This window comes from Calidris pugnax, unplaced genomic scaffold (genome assembly GCF_001431845.1).
Source record: "Calidris pugnax isolate Ruff unplaced genomic scaffold, ASM143184v1 scaffold25, whole genome shotgun sequence".
Classification (NCBI taxonomy): Eukaryota; Metazoa; Chordata; class Aves; order Charadriiformes; family Scolopacidae; genus Calidris; species Calidris pugnax.
Genome location: NW_015090805.1, coordinates 7,338,375 through 7,354,158, shown reverse-complemented (window position 1 = coordinate 7,354,158; position 15,784 = coordinate 7,338,375). Strand labels below are relative to the sequence as shown.

Genomic DNA, 15,784 nt, shown 5'->3' with positions numbered 1-15,784 from the left:
TTTTTTTTCTTTTTTTTTAATATAAATTTTTGTTTTTTCTTGCTCCAGGTCACAAGTGAGGTGCACACAGAGCAGAGCTCAGAGAAGCTGCTCCTGACTGTGCATGAGGACCTGCTTCTGACAGCAAGAGCTTCATGGAAGGGCTGGTCACTAACGAGCATGATCCTGGTGGAAGAAAAGGAAAGGGAAATTGTGAGCACTGAGCAGCCCGACAGGCTGGCAGGCCTTTCACACTACCTACTCAGTGCCCATATCAGCCAAGAGAATTATTATTATTGTTATCATTATTTTGTAGAGCTCATCTTTATGCTTCTTCTGTCTGGGTCAACAAAGAACAAGCTGTATCACTGTCACCCCTAGAAAGCACTACAGTGCTCTTTCAAAATATATGAAATTGCAGTAATAAGCATAAAGAATAGTACTCAGCATCTGACACAATGACTGATGTAAGCTGTCAGCCAATATTTGACTTTCCAGGTGAGATTAGATTTAGCATTTAATTTAAAATAAACAAAAAGCGTGCAGTACAAGGCACTTACGGGCTTGTGCAAGTTAGAGGCTACTTAAACTTTAAGATATCTCTGCTCCTTTTGAGAGTATCATCATATTATCCAGTGGAGTTTTAAAATCCTGATTATTACTGTGAATTTCCTTAGAGAAGGACACAGGAAAGGTAAGTTTCTGCTGGTAATTCTTTATTTCCTGTTGAAAAAGCATAGTAAATCTTGTTCTGGATCAAAGAAAAAGCAGAGAGATTTTATTTTTAAAAAGTTTCAAGACGATTCGCATTTGGATTTTCTTAGAGCTTGCTTACTTTCATTAGATCACCTTTATCCCCTATGTTTGAGTGTGTGTGAGTGTATAAATATATGTGTAGCTCTGTCCTTCTGTATGTACGTGCCTGTTCTGTGCATGCTGATACTGCAAGGCTAGTCCAACAACCAGAGGAAGGTAGGTTGCTGAACTGCGGTTCGAGAGACACCGCCATTTCTTACTGGTGATGAAAATCCACCACCGCTTACCATGGGCTGCAGCAAAGCTCATCATTGCTTGAAGATTGCACTGAAATCGAGAGGCTTTTTGTGGAGGCTTCGCCACACGTTGCAGGGCTTGATGGGCCTGCAGCACTGAAGGAGAGGCGTGATACAGGAGCATCAGGCTGAAAGGCTGCACCAGGCCCTTTGCTTTTTGCAGGCTGTGAGTCAGTCAGACCCTCCTCTTTGTGCAGGAAAGGCAGAAAAGGATGGTGGCTTTTCTCAGAGCTTCTTGAGGGCTACTCCCTCAGCAGGGAAGGCAGCGTGCCTCAACTCCTGGAACGTAGGTCACAGAGGGGCCGCACTCACTGGATTTCACCAAAGATTATTTGGCTTCCCGCAGACCGAAAGTGACCTGAGTGAGGAGAAGTGTAAGGTCTCCTTGGATCTCTGAACATATTGAACCACTCAGAGATGGGGACTCTCAGCTGATCTAAAATCGGTACTACGTTTTCACTAGCGAGTGGCAGGTGTTACTATTTAATTGTCACAATGCAGACAAAAGAAACCAATGTAACTGTTTTAGTATAGATATTTGATTAAAATAAGTATTGTGTTGTCTTCAGTAGCCGTAACTTGCAAGGATGACTGAAATGCGAAACTTCACTTGGGCGGTGGAAGATATTTTCAAGGAAACCTTCCTCACTTACATGAATGGCTGGAGGAAAAACATGACAGAAGCGGCGAATAGATTGCAAGCCAAGGTTGATGCTGAAAACTTTGACTATGTTATCCTTTATTTGATGGTGATGATTGGGATGTTCTCCTTCATTATTGTGGCGATCTTGGTGAGTACTGTGAAATCAAAGAGGCGAGAGCACTCCCATGACCCCTATCATCAGTACATCGTTGAGGACTGGGGTGAGAAGTATAAAAGCCAGGTTCTGAATCGAGAAGACCTCAAGTGTGTGATCCACGAAAACTTGGGTGCAAGGGACAAAGGAAGCCCTGGATCACCTTAAGTTTTTGGAAATACCAGCAATGAGGAAATCATAAAGGCACGTGCAGGGAACTCACTGGAATTACAAATGGCTGTCAAACTGTTCATTAAATTAACAGACAGGTCAATGTGTAATGGAGTGCTGAGGAAATCAACATTACTGTTTCCCATGAGGACTTTGGCATAGCTGGTCAGGGAACATCCAGGAAAAATGTGTTATGCTTTGATGTTCTGTTCTTCAGGAAAATAAACCCAAGAGAATTAATAACTTCATTTCTTTTTAGAATTTTTTAAATCCAGAAGCAGATCTGGATGTTCCCACCTTAGAATAACTGTGAATTAGTGGTCAAAAATGCTGATTTAGATCCAAACTATATGATTTAAGCCCATCTTAAAAATAACTTGAAAATGTACACTAAAATATCAAAATATCCATCTATTGGCTGAACAATGTGTTATGGTATGAATCACAGGAGCTAACCTATACCTACACACATTCATTCCAAACTATTTTTTTAATTATCTGCCTCCCATTTTGATTTCATTATTCATTGCCAACAAAGATCTACTCATGGCCTTTTGACAAAGCCTGTTTTATAGCAGAAAAGCTGCTAAAATAATGTAGCAGTCTCATCTAGGAGCACATCCTGGCTGCCCAGCGCAGCTTCCAGAGGTTCAGCTGCTCAGTCTGTCTCTTCTGCTGCTCCTTGGTTCTCCAGAGCAATCTAACTGGGATGCAAGCTGGGTGATGGAGGAGCTGGTTACATCCCATCAGCCAGGGCTCAGTAAACCACTGAGATCCTGTCTTAATGGCCTTAAGAGGCCTTTTCGTGCCTCCTAAGTGTTTCCCATGTTGGGTACTGGCTTCCACTGGCTGGGAAATGGGTTTGCAAGATGGTTTATCTTCTCCTGTGCTGCTGAAGTATCACAACACTGGCTCTCTGCAAATAATTACAAGCAGAACTGGTGACACTTGTAGTATTAAAACGTGCTTCCTTTTCTAAGACTCTGGGTTTAGCTCCCATTCATGTTGCCACACTATAATCGCTTAAGCTAAAAGTTCCCATGCTGGCTGTCTATCGTGTGGGCTTGTTGTTTATTTTGAGAAAGTTTTGGCTGAAACACTTCAACCATGTCTGGCACTGCATTTCCAACAATTTTGTTTTTGCTCGTGTTAAAAAGAAATGAAAAAGCAAAGGGCTTCTTTTGTTGGGAAGCTCTGGCTTGTTTTGGAGGCTGCTCTTGAGATTTGGCACAGCAGCGACTGTCATGCTCCAGATGTGCCTTTTGCTGGCACAGTAATAAGCCTTTGGATAATCTCAGTCCGTGAGCACTGGGGAAGGCTTGTCAGGACCCAGCACGGCCATCTGCTGAGCTTCTCCCCATCCAGCGTCTCCCTTTTCCCCCCACCTCCCCGGGTGGGCTGTGAGTGCCTGCCGGCGCCCAGGCTCTGGCCATGGGTGTGCTCCGCACCCAAGCTGCATGACTCCCCTCACCCTCAGGGACCACCGGATGCTCCAGCACCAGTACTGTGCTGCACGGAGCGGCTGGTGGGACCCTGGGACCACCTGGGCTATGCTACGCTCAGGGAGAGCCCCTTTTGGCAAGGGATGCCCCTGGAGAACTTGCCCAGGTGGACCAGCCTCCCCAGCAGCTGAGCGAGCCCCTCGGGCCCCGCTCCCCACCATCACCGAGTGGCAGCTTCTGCCTCTGGCCTGGCCCTGCTGCTGCTGGTGGGCAGGCAGCTGCGAGGCAACGGAACGCTTTGCTCTCGGACCAACACCCCTGGGGCATGTGGGAATTGCCTTACCTCAGAATAATTATTTAGTTTTTTTTAAGAGTCACATAATCATAGAATGGTTTGGGTTGGAAGGGACCTTAGAGATCATCAAGTTCCAACCCTCCTACCATGGGCAGGGACACCTCCCACCAGAGCAGGTTGCTCAAAGCCCCATCCAGCCTGGCCTTGAACAGCTCCAGGGATGGGGCATCCACAGCTTCTTGGGCAACCTGTTCCAGGGTCTCACCACCCTCTCAGTAAAGAATTGCTTCATAATATCTTAGCTAAATCTCCCCTCTTTCAGTTTAAATACGTTACTCCTCATCCTATTGCTACACTCCCTGACAAAGAGTCCCCCCCCATCTCTCCTGTAGGCCCTTCAGGTACTGTAAGGCCACTCTAAGGTCTCCCTGGACCCTTCTCTTCTCCAGGCTGAACAACCCCAGCTCTCTCAGCCTGTTTCCCCAGGAGAGGTGCTCCATCCCTCTGAGCATCTCTGTGGCCCTCCTCTGGACTCGCTCCAACTGGTCTGTGTCCTTCCTGTGCTGAGGGCTCCAGAGCTGGACACAGTACTCCAGGAAGGCTACTTTCTCCTGCGGTCTCAGGCGGCAGCCGAGCCACGCCGGGTTTGCGGAAAGGCGCCCCGCACCGAGGCGAGGCGAGGCGGGGAGACCCGGCCGCCCCACCGGCGCCTGCCCCGCAGGGCCCCGCCGCTGCCGCTGCTGGGAGATGTAGTTTGTCGCGCCCTCCCGCCCAGAGCCATGGCCGCCCCGTGAGGTAGGAGACGCGGTTCCTAGGCCTTCCCCCGCACCTTTCCTCGGCGCGGCTGCTCGCGGCGCCGGGCTGGCGGCGGCGGCGGGGCGAGATCGGGCAGGAGCCGGGGCGGCCTCCCCTCACCCCTGCCCCCCGCCCCGGCCTGCGCTGCTGCCCGCCCTCCGGCCTACTCTGCCGCCTGCCCCCTGCCAGCCAGCTCCAGCGACCCAGGCAGCCTTCCCTTTAGCCTTCTCCCGCCCTCCTGCCTCTCCCCTGCTTCCCCTGCCTGTCCTCCTGCCCCGCTCCCTCCCTGCTCCTGACCAGCCTACCTTCCATCACCGTTCTCCTGCCCCCATTCCTTGCTCTCCAGCCTTGCCCTCCCTGCTTGCCCCCCTGCCCTCCCTGCTTGCCCCCCTGCCCAGGCCCCGTTCTCACCCTGGCACCAGCCGGGGTGCGAGGTGAGGCAGCAGCAGAAGCTCCTTGGCCATAACCTGTGGCTTCCCGGCCACCTCTGGGACGCGGGGGCGTGAGGTTTGCAAGCTGCTGGAGAGGCGCTGGCTGGCTGTAGGCCGCAGGCAGGCCCCACATCAGTTGTCTCCCAGCAAATTGCCCCAGGGTGCAACACTGGATGCCCAGGTGCCCCTGGAAAGTGTGCCTTACTGCATGTGCTTCTTCCAAGTTTTACTGTTTTCCTGAACAAAAAGTGAAGCAAGCGAGCAAGAAAGAGGGATCTGAAGTTATCATTTGTTGCAGGAAATTGGTTTTCCTCAAGTGCAGGTGTGGATCGTTGGCCATGCTGGGCACTGGTGCTGCAGGGACCCGGAGGGGTGGCTGGGGCAGAGCTGTGGTTGGGATGGAGGCAGAGGACACTACTAGCTAAGGTAGTGACTGCAAGTGAGGTCCTGCAGCTTGCAAGGACCCCAGGACATGGCTGAAATGATGCCCTGGGACCTGTGATGGAACAGTCTGATGTGCCACTGACTTTTTGGGTTTGATTTGATTGGATTTTAATCCAGGCACCACGTTTGATATATCCCATCTGCTCTCTTTTATTTTCCAGAGTTTGGAGTATGTGAGGAGCTGCCAGAGGAATCACTAGTATTTTAATTCTTGCTTCTCAGGTATGAAGATCTTGTATGGCTTTTTGGTTTTGATGTTCCTTGAGTTAGTGTTGGTTCAGGAATTTTTTTTACCAGTGACACTAGTATAAACTGAGGAATTACATGGGTCTTTTTCAGGAGTGATGTCTTGACCTACCTATACACATAGGCTGTAAATGTGCACAGGTTTGAGTGCTTCTGACTTAATGTAACTGCTACATCTTGTGGCAGTGGTTTGTGGTGGATTCTCAGTGCAGCAGCTCTGGCTCAGTTGCTTCCACCGTGTTTCTCTGTAGCTTTTGGGCTTTGCCATATTACCATGTTTTCCTATGGCCCAGTAGTATTTACTTTTTTTGAGAAGGCTTGATCCTGCCTTGGAGATGCTTAGCCTGATGTGTGACACAGTGGGTCACGTGTAGTGGTGGATTCTCCAGTGACTGTTTAGGTGGAAAACATGCATTTTGCTTCCTGAAATATGTGCATTAAAGAAATTGGCAATAGGTGGAATGATACCCCTTTTCTAGCTCAGGACATACTCAGCCATCACTCCATTTTAAATGCAGTCAAATAACCCTGGTAGCTTGCTGCTTGCCAAAGCCTTGTGGCTGGTGACTTTTATAGCTTTTCACAAAATGGATAAAATGGAGGTGCTCAGAAATCCCCAGTAGGCAAAATAATATCTTGATTCCTATTTTGTTGAGTAGATGGAGTTATTGGCAGGCCGAGTGAGACTTTCAGCCAAGACAACTCAAGTGGTCTTGGGAGTACCCAGATGGCTGTGTAGACTTTTTCTGGTGCAGGCAGGCCGGTCGATACTCTGCCGCCGCATAAGCAAACAATAGCAAGAGTGGCTGGGCTCTGATGCGGTTGCTGTGGTGGACTGGAGCTGTAATTCAGTGCCTGAGAGACCTGGATTCAATTCTGTGCTCCACCACAGACTTCCCATCCGTCTGGGGCCCAGCTCCTTACTCTGTCTGGGGTGGTCTGTGTTGCACAACACAGCATTGTGCACAGATCCTGGGGCTGGTATCAGCTGAAGTCTAGCCCTAGGACTTGGTGCAGCCCTCCCTGGGAGCTCTTTAGCCCTGCTGAGGACACAAGCCTCTAGGGCTGCGCTGGGGACTCCGTCTGCCTGCTTTTGACCCAAAAGACCTCACAGCATGTGGAGCTAGCGGGGGATTGCTAGTACAGCGCAGAGGCGTGCAGTATGGGCAGGCCCTCTCTTCCCTTTCCTGTCTGTGGCTGTTTGATCTGCTTCACGGAGGGGTCTGAGTGTAAATAGCTCAGTGATTGTGAGCTACAATCCCAGTGAAGAAGGCCACCCATACGTGTGAGAGTGTTATTACTTCATCCCTGCCCTGCATAGGAGTGTACGAGTGTGTGATTAGCGTCTGTCACGGAGTCTCCAGGGATTCACACAGAGCCTAGTGCTCCTCTTTCTCTTTCACGTGCCTCAACACAAGACCTCCTTGCTAGTGACAGAAGGTAATAGTGACCTTCTGTGGGGCCCACTCTCCGTTCCCAGTAGTGCTGTGTTTGTTAAGGGAGCTTGCATTTTACTGGGGAACGAACAATGCCTGACTGTAGATGTGTTCTGAACTCCTATCTGTGCCTTATCTGCCTCTGAAAAGGCAAACATGAAACTTCAGCTGTTTATTTGCCTTCATGCTTTTAAGATATCACAACCTTGAAAGTACAGTGTCTGAGCTTTTTACTTTTGAATTGACAAACTCAGTGCTAACAAATGCTGTTTTTCAAATGTGAAGTGAACCCTGCCTTTTTCTCTCCTTTGCCCACTTTTTTCTCCCTGCCCCATGCCCCAGCTCTACCCATTTTTTTTTCTCTCCTGGGGTTTCAGCTGCATTTAGTAAGGTCTGGATCAAGATGGAGACGGGAAGAGTCAAGAGGTGAAATGGGGAGAAGTGCTTGACCACCAAGAGGCTGGTGGCACAGGATATGGGAATGCAATATGGAGAGAGCGGTGGCTTCCCCGCTCAGTTCCAACCACAGAAGACACTCTGAGGACAAACCATCAAAAGTGTCAGCTCTCACAGGAAACATTTTGGATCAAAACACCACTCTCCAAAACAAAGAGAGAATTTCTTCCCGTCCTTTGTGACTTCAGTGCAGCTACTCATGGTGGATACACAGTTCAGGCAGATTCAGGCTCATGTCTCAGCAGAGCAGAAATATTGTGGAAGTGTTACACTGAATGCTTAAATAATTGACTCAACCAAGAGTGTTCTCAGGAGTGCATGCTATGATACACATTACATACTGCTGCTTCTTGCTGGTGGGGCAGTACCCTGCAATCAGACCCCACAGATGGGCTCATATAACGTTTGCTGACTCTAAAACTTTTTCTGTACATAAAAAAAATCACTAAAACCCCATTTTCAGCATCATATGCCAGATGCTAGCCTATCTTTGAATGGCTGAATTCTTGCCTTTTTACAACATGTTGCAAAATTGATTCTGATTGAAGCACAGAATTTACAGCAATTTAGGAGAAGAGTGAGGACTCTGTCTGATGAACCCCCTACCTAAGTCAGCATTCTGAGATGAGGACACCCCAGTTGGGCAGTGCAGTCCCTTCAGATCAGGCCAGGCTTGTGTAACTTGGGTTCCATTGAGAAGCATGTAGTCATCTGACCTGTGCACCGAGAATCAGATTCTGCTCTGCTGGGAGATTTTTGCTGTGACCATCTGGCAGGGGACTTCAAATCTTAATGGTCGCTGAAATTCTGGAGGAAAAATCAGAAGTTAAAATGCCTGTTTTTTTGGAGGCGTAACGCTACTGACTCATTAGTTTACAGCTGCCCTGACATTTTATCAACAGGAGAAGGGAGCTGCACAACTCAGGATCAACACAGTAAATACTGAATGACAAACAAGTTGGCCATGCCACTGCTTCAGCATCGTTTGATCTTGGTAACAGAGATCTCTGGTGGCATCTCTCAGCGGGAACGTATCCTCTGCAGGGTGAGGATTTTGCAGCTGGGGGAAGAGGAGAGAAGAGGATGCCCTAGCTGGAGAAATAAGGGCATCTGTGAAGAAGCTGGCTGAGCAGTGCAGAAGCTGCAAGAACATTTACTTGACTCCCTGTGTCTGAAGAAAGGTCAGCAGCAGCTATTGTGGCGCGGTGATGATTTATTCAACCTAGCTGCTGGTGAAGGTTTGGACTAAGCTGTAGGGCTTCCTCCTGCTTTTCAGTGTCTGTTGTTACACATACAGGAAACACCTCGAGGGCATCAGGCAGGGAAACATACCTAATTTGAAATCCAGCAGCTGAAACGGTGTCAGTGCTGGTGGGGCAGCAAGCAGAGACCGGAGGCAGTGTTGTGGCTGTGGGCTGCAGCCTTCAGCATCCCCTCAGGCACTTCTCAGCCCCAAAGTTTAGCTCTGAAACATACGTTGACCACTCAAGGGATCCTGTGAGTGGTTGGTTCGCTTTTGTGTCATTATGGGCTGCACGGAGAATTTGATTTATTAGTAAATCAGAGAGAGCTGGTAAGTGATATTAGATGCTAGGATTCGTTAGGAATTCGGGCTCTGAACAGGGCAGGTGGGCTTCCAGACCACAAGACAGCTCTCCTGGGTACGCTTCTGTCTGCTGCATCTCAAACTTCATTGCGGTGATGTGATGTGCACGTGTCAAGCTTTTGAAAGCAGCCAGCCTTGGGGTTTTTGGTTGGGATGTGCTGCGCGGGGTGGAAGTGCAGCCTCTGCTCTGCACAAGCGTGGCACCTGCCCAGGGCCTGTCAAACCCCTGTCCTTCAGCGGCACGGACGTTGCTGCTGTCACTCAGCTCCAAAAAGGCCCACGTAGGTCATTCCAGAATCACGTGGCACTGGTGCACTGCCAGGTGCTGTGCAGCCGATGAGCTTGTCAGAGAGAAGAGCAGGGTGGACATGCTGAGTAGAAACAGATTGGCTAATTCTTTTTTAATTTCCATTGCTTCAAGATGCTTCTGCCCTGGTCTGTGCCTTTAGGAGTGTGACGCTCATCGGTGCTGGGCGCAGCCTGCTGTGGGACAGACAATACCATCACACAGCCAAGATGGTGGCATTTAACTGGAAGGTGAGCATGTTTCCCGTTCATGAAGCAGCAGATTTCTGCTCTTTCAAGCAGATGCATGTGAGATGCGGTCGGGTGGGCCCTGTGTGTAAAGAGATGGTTTCCTTGCCTGGGTGAAGGTCATTTAACCACTATATTCTCTGCATCTCAGGGACAAAGGACTTGATGTTGTTGTTGTCCTTTCCTGCCATACACGCCTGCACCTTGTGGGCTGGCCCCTGTACTTGCTGTCAGGGCCTTGCACTTCAGGCCTTGGTGGCAAGCTCTGCTCTGCATGCCTCTGCTCCTCCTGGCTTTCCTCTAGCCAGCCTTTTCTCCAGCTGCTCTTTCCTCAGCTCCTTTCATTACTGGAAAGTGTTTTCTTCACTGATGTCTTTTAGTGTATTGGGGCCATAAACACTCTGCCGGGTACTTGTGTAAAGCACAGAAATGTTTGAGCAAGTGCCTCATGTGCTAACAATTTAAACATGTTAAATCAAACCATTTATCAAGAAAGGAATGCTAACCCCAAGCCTTGGCTTTACCTTTCTGGTGTTGCAGAGCTGTGGTTTAAAGAGATTGCCACTTTTAATATGTGGGGAGATTGACAGGGATGATAGGGGTTTTTTTGCAAACTTAGAGGGGAGTGGCCTCAAGATTCTTGAGCCTCTGATTTGCAGACTTTAGGGGACACAGTAATGGTGTATGGATACAAATTTTTGTCTAAATTCAGTAGTTTGACTGTAGCCAAACAGCTTTTTGAGGTGCTGGAAGGCTTGCTGAGGGTACAGGGGTGTACTGGGAGTCTTGCTAAGGGGGAGCTGGCACAATGAACGTACTGTGTACCCCGAAAGACCAAGCTGATCCTGCAAGCCAGAGGTGACTCTTTGAAACAGTGTGCTGGAAAGTTCATGTACCTTCAGTATCCTCCTGGCCAATATTCCATTTGCCGTAAAGCAAGCAAAAGCAACAAACACCTGTTCAAAGGGGCTTCATATACAAACTTGAGTGAAGTGAACTTGGTTTTGTCCTTTCCCATAGAGGTTGATCTGCCTAGTTTAAAGTTTCCTACAGGAAAAAAAAAAAAAAAAGGAAGAAAAGAGAAGCATTACGATTGCTTTGAATAATGCTGTTGCTGTAGGAAGCTGCATCCCATCCCTGTAGGTTCATTTTTAATTGTCCAAAGTGTTCCAGTAACTGCTTAAATATATTGTTTTGCATTTCAGGCTTTGGAAAATTTCCCATTGCTGATGTACATTTTGGCAGCTAAAACGTTGATTCTTTGCTTAGCGTTTGCTGGAGTAAAAATGTACCAGAGCAAAAAAATTGAAGAAAAACTGAAGAGGGAACGTGAAGAGAAATTGAAAGCAGAAGTAGAGAAGAAGGATGATTGAAGAGTCTCTCAGGTATAGAATTTATTTGACACCCGGGCGTTCGATAATGGCATTGACATATTAATCCCATTATGCTTTGACTTGGATGCATTTGGATTGTGCAGTTAGAACTATCCCCGTTATCTGAGTTCTTGTAATATTTGCCTCCTGTGATGTTTCAGTGTATTTGCCCACCTGCCCATTCTTTGTAGGAATTGCAGTTACCACCAGAAAACTTGGGAGCCACGGTTTGTGATTTAGGAGATCTCAGCACAGTATTCCTCCTCGGCTCTTAATCTCCCTCCCTAAATTTTTGCGCCCAACCAATTGCACAGGAAGTCCTGATGCATAAAGAGGTGGTTAAATCGGGCAAAAAAGGCATGAGAGGCATGATAGACAAGATGGTGCAATAAGACCTCTTGGCCTTAAGTCACATAATTAAGATCGTCATTAATCGTAATTAAGAATCAGCCATTCCGTGTTACTTAAATACATGGCAAGATGTAGGTAGTTTGGCTGGAAGGGCCAAATCTCATGCCGTGGAACTTCCCAAGGTAATAGAAATGCCACAGGTAACATTCATCTGATACCCTTCACAGGGAAAAATGGACATCATTCTGCATAAAAGAGAAAAATGAACATTACAAAATACCTTAAAGTTTTGGGCTTTCATTCTCCATGGGCTGAGAATTCATTCCCTTCCCTCAGCTTTCAAAGTTTAAGCAATCATTGCCTTATTGGATCAAGTCCATTAGCAAAATGAGTGCTGACTAGTGCTAAGATTATATTCCCTGACTTGCTTGGTATGTGATTTTTGTATCGGTTCATTTCACATCTCTCTGTTCTGCAGAAAAATGGGAATGCTATTCTTGCCTGCCCTTTGTAAACTCAGTGGGAGTTTGATGTAATGTTACTCTTTATTAAACTGAAAAACTTACTTTCCCTTTTTGAGGTCATCACCTCACAGATGAAGAGAGTTTCAGTTTTTAGAAATGTTTACTAGTTTTGATTTCAAACCTATCACTGTTTTATTTTGTGCAACAAGGATTGGAAATTGTGACTAGAAATGGGCCTCTGGAAATAACCATGGGAACAAAGTGGTTCATTCGCATAGAGGAAGCAAGAAAAACAAAGGTGTTTTTCACTCTCCTGTTTACATCAGACTGAGGACTTGTCTCTGGGCAGACATGTGCCATTTTAAACTTTTATCTTAAATCAATTTTGCTAGCCACTGGAAAATGCTATGAGATGACTCCTTTCCATTTTTGCAGAGTGAGTCGGGGTAAATTATATGGAGTTTTATTGCTAAGAAAATGAGAGATGGGCTGCCCTGCAAGCGAGGAAGCCTGCTACTTGTGCTGAGCAGACCGCACTGTGCTGCGTGTGCAGCGTTGGGTCCCAGGGAGTTCTGCCTGGCAGAACCCACAGCCCAAGGGGTTGCTGCACCAGGGTGACGAGCTCATCCCACGAGGCCTCTGTGTCCAGCAATGTGATGTTGGCCTTGTTGAATGTCTGGCATGAAAGCATCTCCAATTTTTTCAGAAGATACCCTAGTTGCCCCCATCACCCAGTGCTGCCCACCAGAGGCCCAGTCCTTCCTAAATTCTGCCATCTCTCGGACTGTCAGCCGTGTCTTTCTATAATGGGATTGTGAGAAGGGGTGAATCCTCCTGCCCTAAAAGCCTTCTCTGGTGTCAGCATGGCAGAGCTGCGATTAGCTCCGCGTGCCACGTGGGCAGGCAGATTTAGCCCCTGTGTTGTCAGCATATCATGCCTGCTGTTCTCACTGCTGTCTCCCCACCCTGCAGATTTTCTCACACTTGGCAGCTTGCAGTGGATTCCTTTCCTGGGAGAACAGAGTCGTCCTGTAGATGAAGGATGTGTCAAAGGAATCAAACCCTCAAGAGTAACGTTCGCTTGAACTGTATCTCAACCTTTTATACATACAGCAAAATATCTAAGCCTCTATTTATGGAATAAAACAAACCTTTGTAAGAAACACAGCAATGGCCTTGGTTGCTGCTTACTCGAATGCTACAGTGAGAGCTGCAGGGGAGGCAGTTTTTTAATATTGACCGCAAGGAGGTGGCTGATTTTAAAGAGAAAAACACTCCAAATTCATCATGGGTGTGTACAAGGTTCATGGACAGACAGAAGGAAATGGGGAGGGCTCTATGCAACTTCTTCAGAGCGACTGCTTCCTGCAGGGGTGTAAATCTGAGACGTGTGGGCCCTTTATTGAATCCAGGTAAACAAATGCAGAGGAGAGGAGATTTTCTGGAAAGGTCTTTCTCAAACCACTTTCCATACCTAGGACTTCCTTAGAGTAATGCAAATCACAGTGTCAGTATGAAAACCTTTGAGGAAGTTTCATGCTAGAAAGTTTCTTACTTTTTCTATGCACAGTGTAAGAGAACTGTGTATGGTTCTCTATTTACTACTCGCCTTGTGAAGCAGAGGGGGTTTTCATTGCCATTACTAGCTGTTCCTGCATGTGCAGTAACACCAAGGCCTGGAGGATAAGCTCATTCGGTCACAGTAGGTTAATCAACAGAGCAGATTTTGTTCACAGAAATGTGAAAAAGGCATGTGTGGCACTGCTAATAGGTGCATTTGCCTTCACGTTTCCATTATAAAGCACTTCCTAGGTCCTTGTGTCTTCTGGAAGTGAAGGTGAAGCTGAAATCTGACAGTGGAGAGAGCAGAGGAGGGAAGAGGAGAGGTGAAGGACCCTTGGAGAAGCCTTGGGAGCCCAGCAGGATGTAGGAGGCCTCTGGGATGGCTCGCTCCTGCCCTCTCCCTGCGGCTGTGGGCTGAGGTGCCAGCTGGGATATGCTGCCATATCCCCCTTTCAGGTGTTTCCTGAGTTTGTGTGCAGCCGCCACAGCTGATGCTCAGAGAGCTCTCACTATAGTGGAGTTACTCACCAGGAACTGCAGTGGTTTTTGAAATCTCTCTGTTCATGCAGTCACCTTGGTGACTGGGGAATATAAGTATTGCAGCAGCCCGTTCCCAGGATAGAGCAATATCCTTGCTATGGGAAGGATAGGGAATTCCCAGCTATTCCCAGGCTAGGGAATACGTAGTGCCATTGTAAACCAGCCGTTTCCCTCTATGGTCTTAGCAGGTCATCTGTCTATGCAAAGCTGGAATTGAATGGTAATTTAATTAAATGGCTCTGCGGTGTTCAGTGAGAACAGATTCTACTAACCACCTCCATTAAACAGCTATTGAGGGAAAGGCGCCAAGGTACTTAACTAAGCCACACGCCCAAACCTTCACAGGAAATTGTCAAGCCTGTGTAGTGTCCACCAGCCTCAAAAGTAAGCAATGTCTTGGCTCCATGCAGTCACCGCTTGCCTTTGAATATTGGCCCAAATCTAAATTTTTTTCAGACTCTCAACCAGGAGTAGATTTTTCTAAACCAATAGTAATAACGACACTTTTTTGGTTTATAAACTGAAAGCAGAGGTATTATCTGCTTCAATACAGTTGCTCTATAAGCAGAATCAAAGGTTTACAGTCTTCTTTTAAAGCAAGTCATTTAGGATCAAAGCAATTGGGCACCAGTTAGCATCCAAACCAATCAAGACTGGCATTTAAATCTGGGGACCCTACCTGGCCAAAGTTATGCAAGAAGGGAATTAACACAAGGAGCCTTTTTTTGTCCCTGGCTTGAATGGGGGAGAAAGCATCTGAGAGGAGTCTCCTCAGAAGTCCTCCACATCACCACCTTCTTGCCTCTACAGCCAAATCAGAAAACCTCTTTTTGTACATGTAAGACTTCAAACCTGGTCCAACCTGGCTGGTTTTTACTTTAACTTTGGAGTAGTGCTACAGCGTAGATAACCCCCAGAGCTTGTGATGGCTGTCACAGCAGGCTGATATCCTAGAGTTTCCAAAATAAGAAGAGATCTTATCCATTCCCTAACCCGAACCACTATCTGTTCTCTGACATGTCAGGGTAGAGTTTTGATCTCTGCTGTCACTGGGTAGGTTACAGCAGGGTTTTTTTACCCTTGGGCATCCTATGTGCTGCAGTTGCAGCCTTAAACAGGAAAATATGCTGACACTGGGGGGAGACAGCAGCTCAGATTTGTTTCAGTTTCTTGTTCAGAAACCAGCTGGGGACCTCGAAGTCTGGTTTCTTACTGAAAGAAGGGTTATACCATTAGTTCTGGCAAGTTTAAAAGAGGAATAGAGAATTAAATTTGATTGAGTTTCTGCAAGTGAGAGGAGGCAGCAAGGATAGAGATCTTTGAAGTGTTCAGCGTGTATGAGTGTGCAGCTTGTTGTACAGCATGGGATCTACACAGGTTCCTCTTGTAGATGTTCCCATCCCAGAAAGCAAGCCAGGTCACACTTTTCCGGTGTCTCCCGAATGAGAGAGTCTCTTCTGCTTCCCTGTTCCATAAAATTACTCTTTTGAAAAAGAGCATTCATGTTGTATAGATGGGCAGCAGCTTAACCTTACACAGTGCCTCACTTGCCAGGTCTTTCACCACCAGATGTTGTCACCAATGCCAAGTGTTGAAGACTGAGAAAATAAAAGGATTAGTGGCTTTTAAACTTCTAGTGTTTGCACGTTTAGGCTTTCTTTTACTGACACGAAGGCTATGTGTTTTTAAACAGAATCTGAAATCCTTGTGTAGTAATAAAGGAGCTGTTGGGTTTTTAACGGAAAAAAAACAGATTCTCACAGGTTCTGAGACAAGCTAAATGGCTGCTGAAATAGGGCTCTTCCAGTC

At 47.3% G+C, this 15,784-nt stretch overlaps 2 protein-coding genes across 4 annotated transcripts in view; both read left to right on the top strand.

Annotated features, from left to right (window-relative positions):
- Positions 1–2,311, top strand: part of KCNE2 (potassium channel, voltage gated subfamily E regulatory beta subunit 2) — a 64,600-nt gene extending 62,289 nt beyond the window's left edge. For 2 of the 3 annotated variants that reach the window (XM_014938274.1, XM_014938272.1), the window contains one exon: positions 49–2,311. In XM_014938274.1, coding sequence (XP_014793760.1) covers positions 1,619–1,996 — 378 coding nt within the window. In that variant the 5' untranslated portion in view covers positions 49–1,618 and the 3' untranslated portion in view covers positions 1,997–2,311. The remainder of the gene's footprint in view (positions 1–48) is intronic. The other variant, XM_014938273.1, reaches the window with a different exon arrangement.
- A 2,160-nt stretch (positions 2,312–4,471) lies between these two features.
- On the top strand, positions 4,472–13,039 carry SMIM11A (small integral membrane protein 11A). Its single transcript, XM_014937968.1, has 5 exons — positions 4,472–4,531; positions 5,568–5,628; positions 9,572–9,687; positions 10,890–11,069; positions 12,845–13,039. The coding sequence occupies exons 3-4, from the start codon at positions 9,667–9,669 to the stop codon at positions 11,055–11,057; spliced, it is 189 nt and encodes a 62-aa protein (XP_014793454.1). The 5' UTR covers positions 4,472–4,531; positions 5,568–5,628; positions 9,572–9,666; the 3' UTR covers positions 11,058–11,069; positions 12,845–13,039.
- The last annotated feature ends 2,745 nt before the right edge of the window (positions 13,040–15,784 follow it).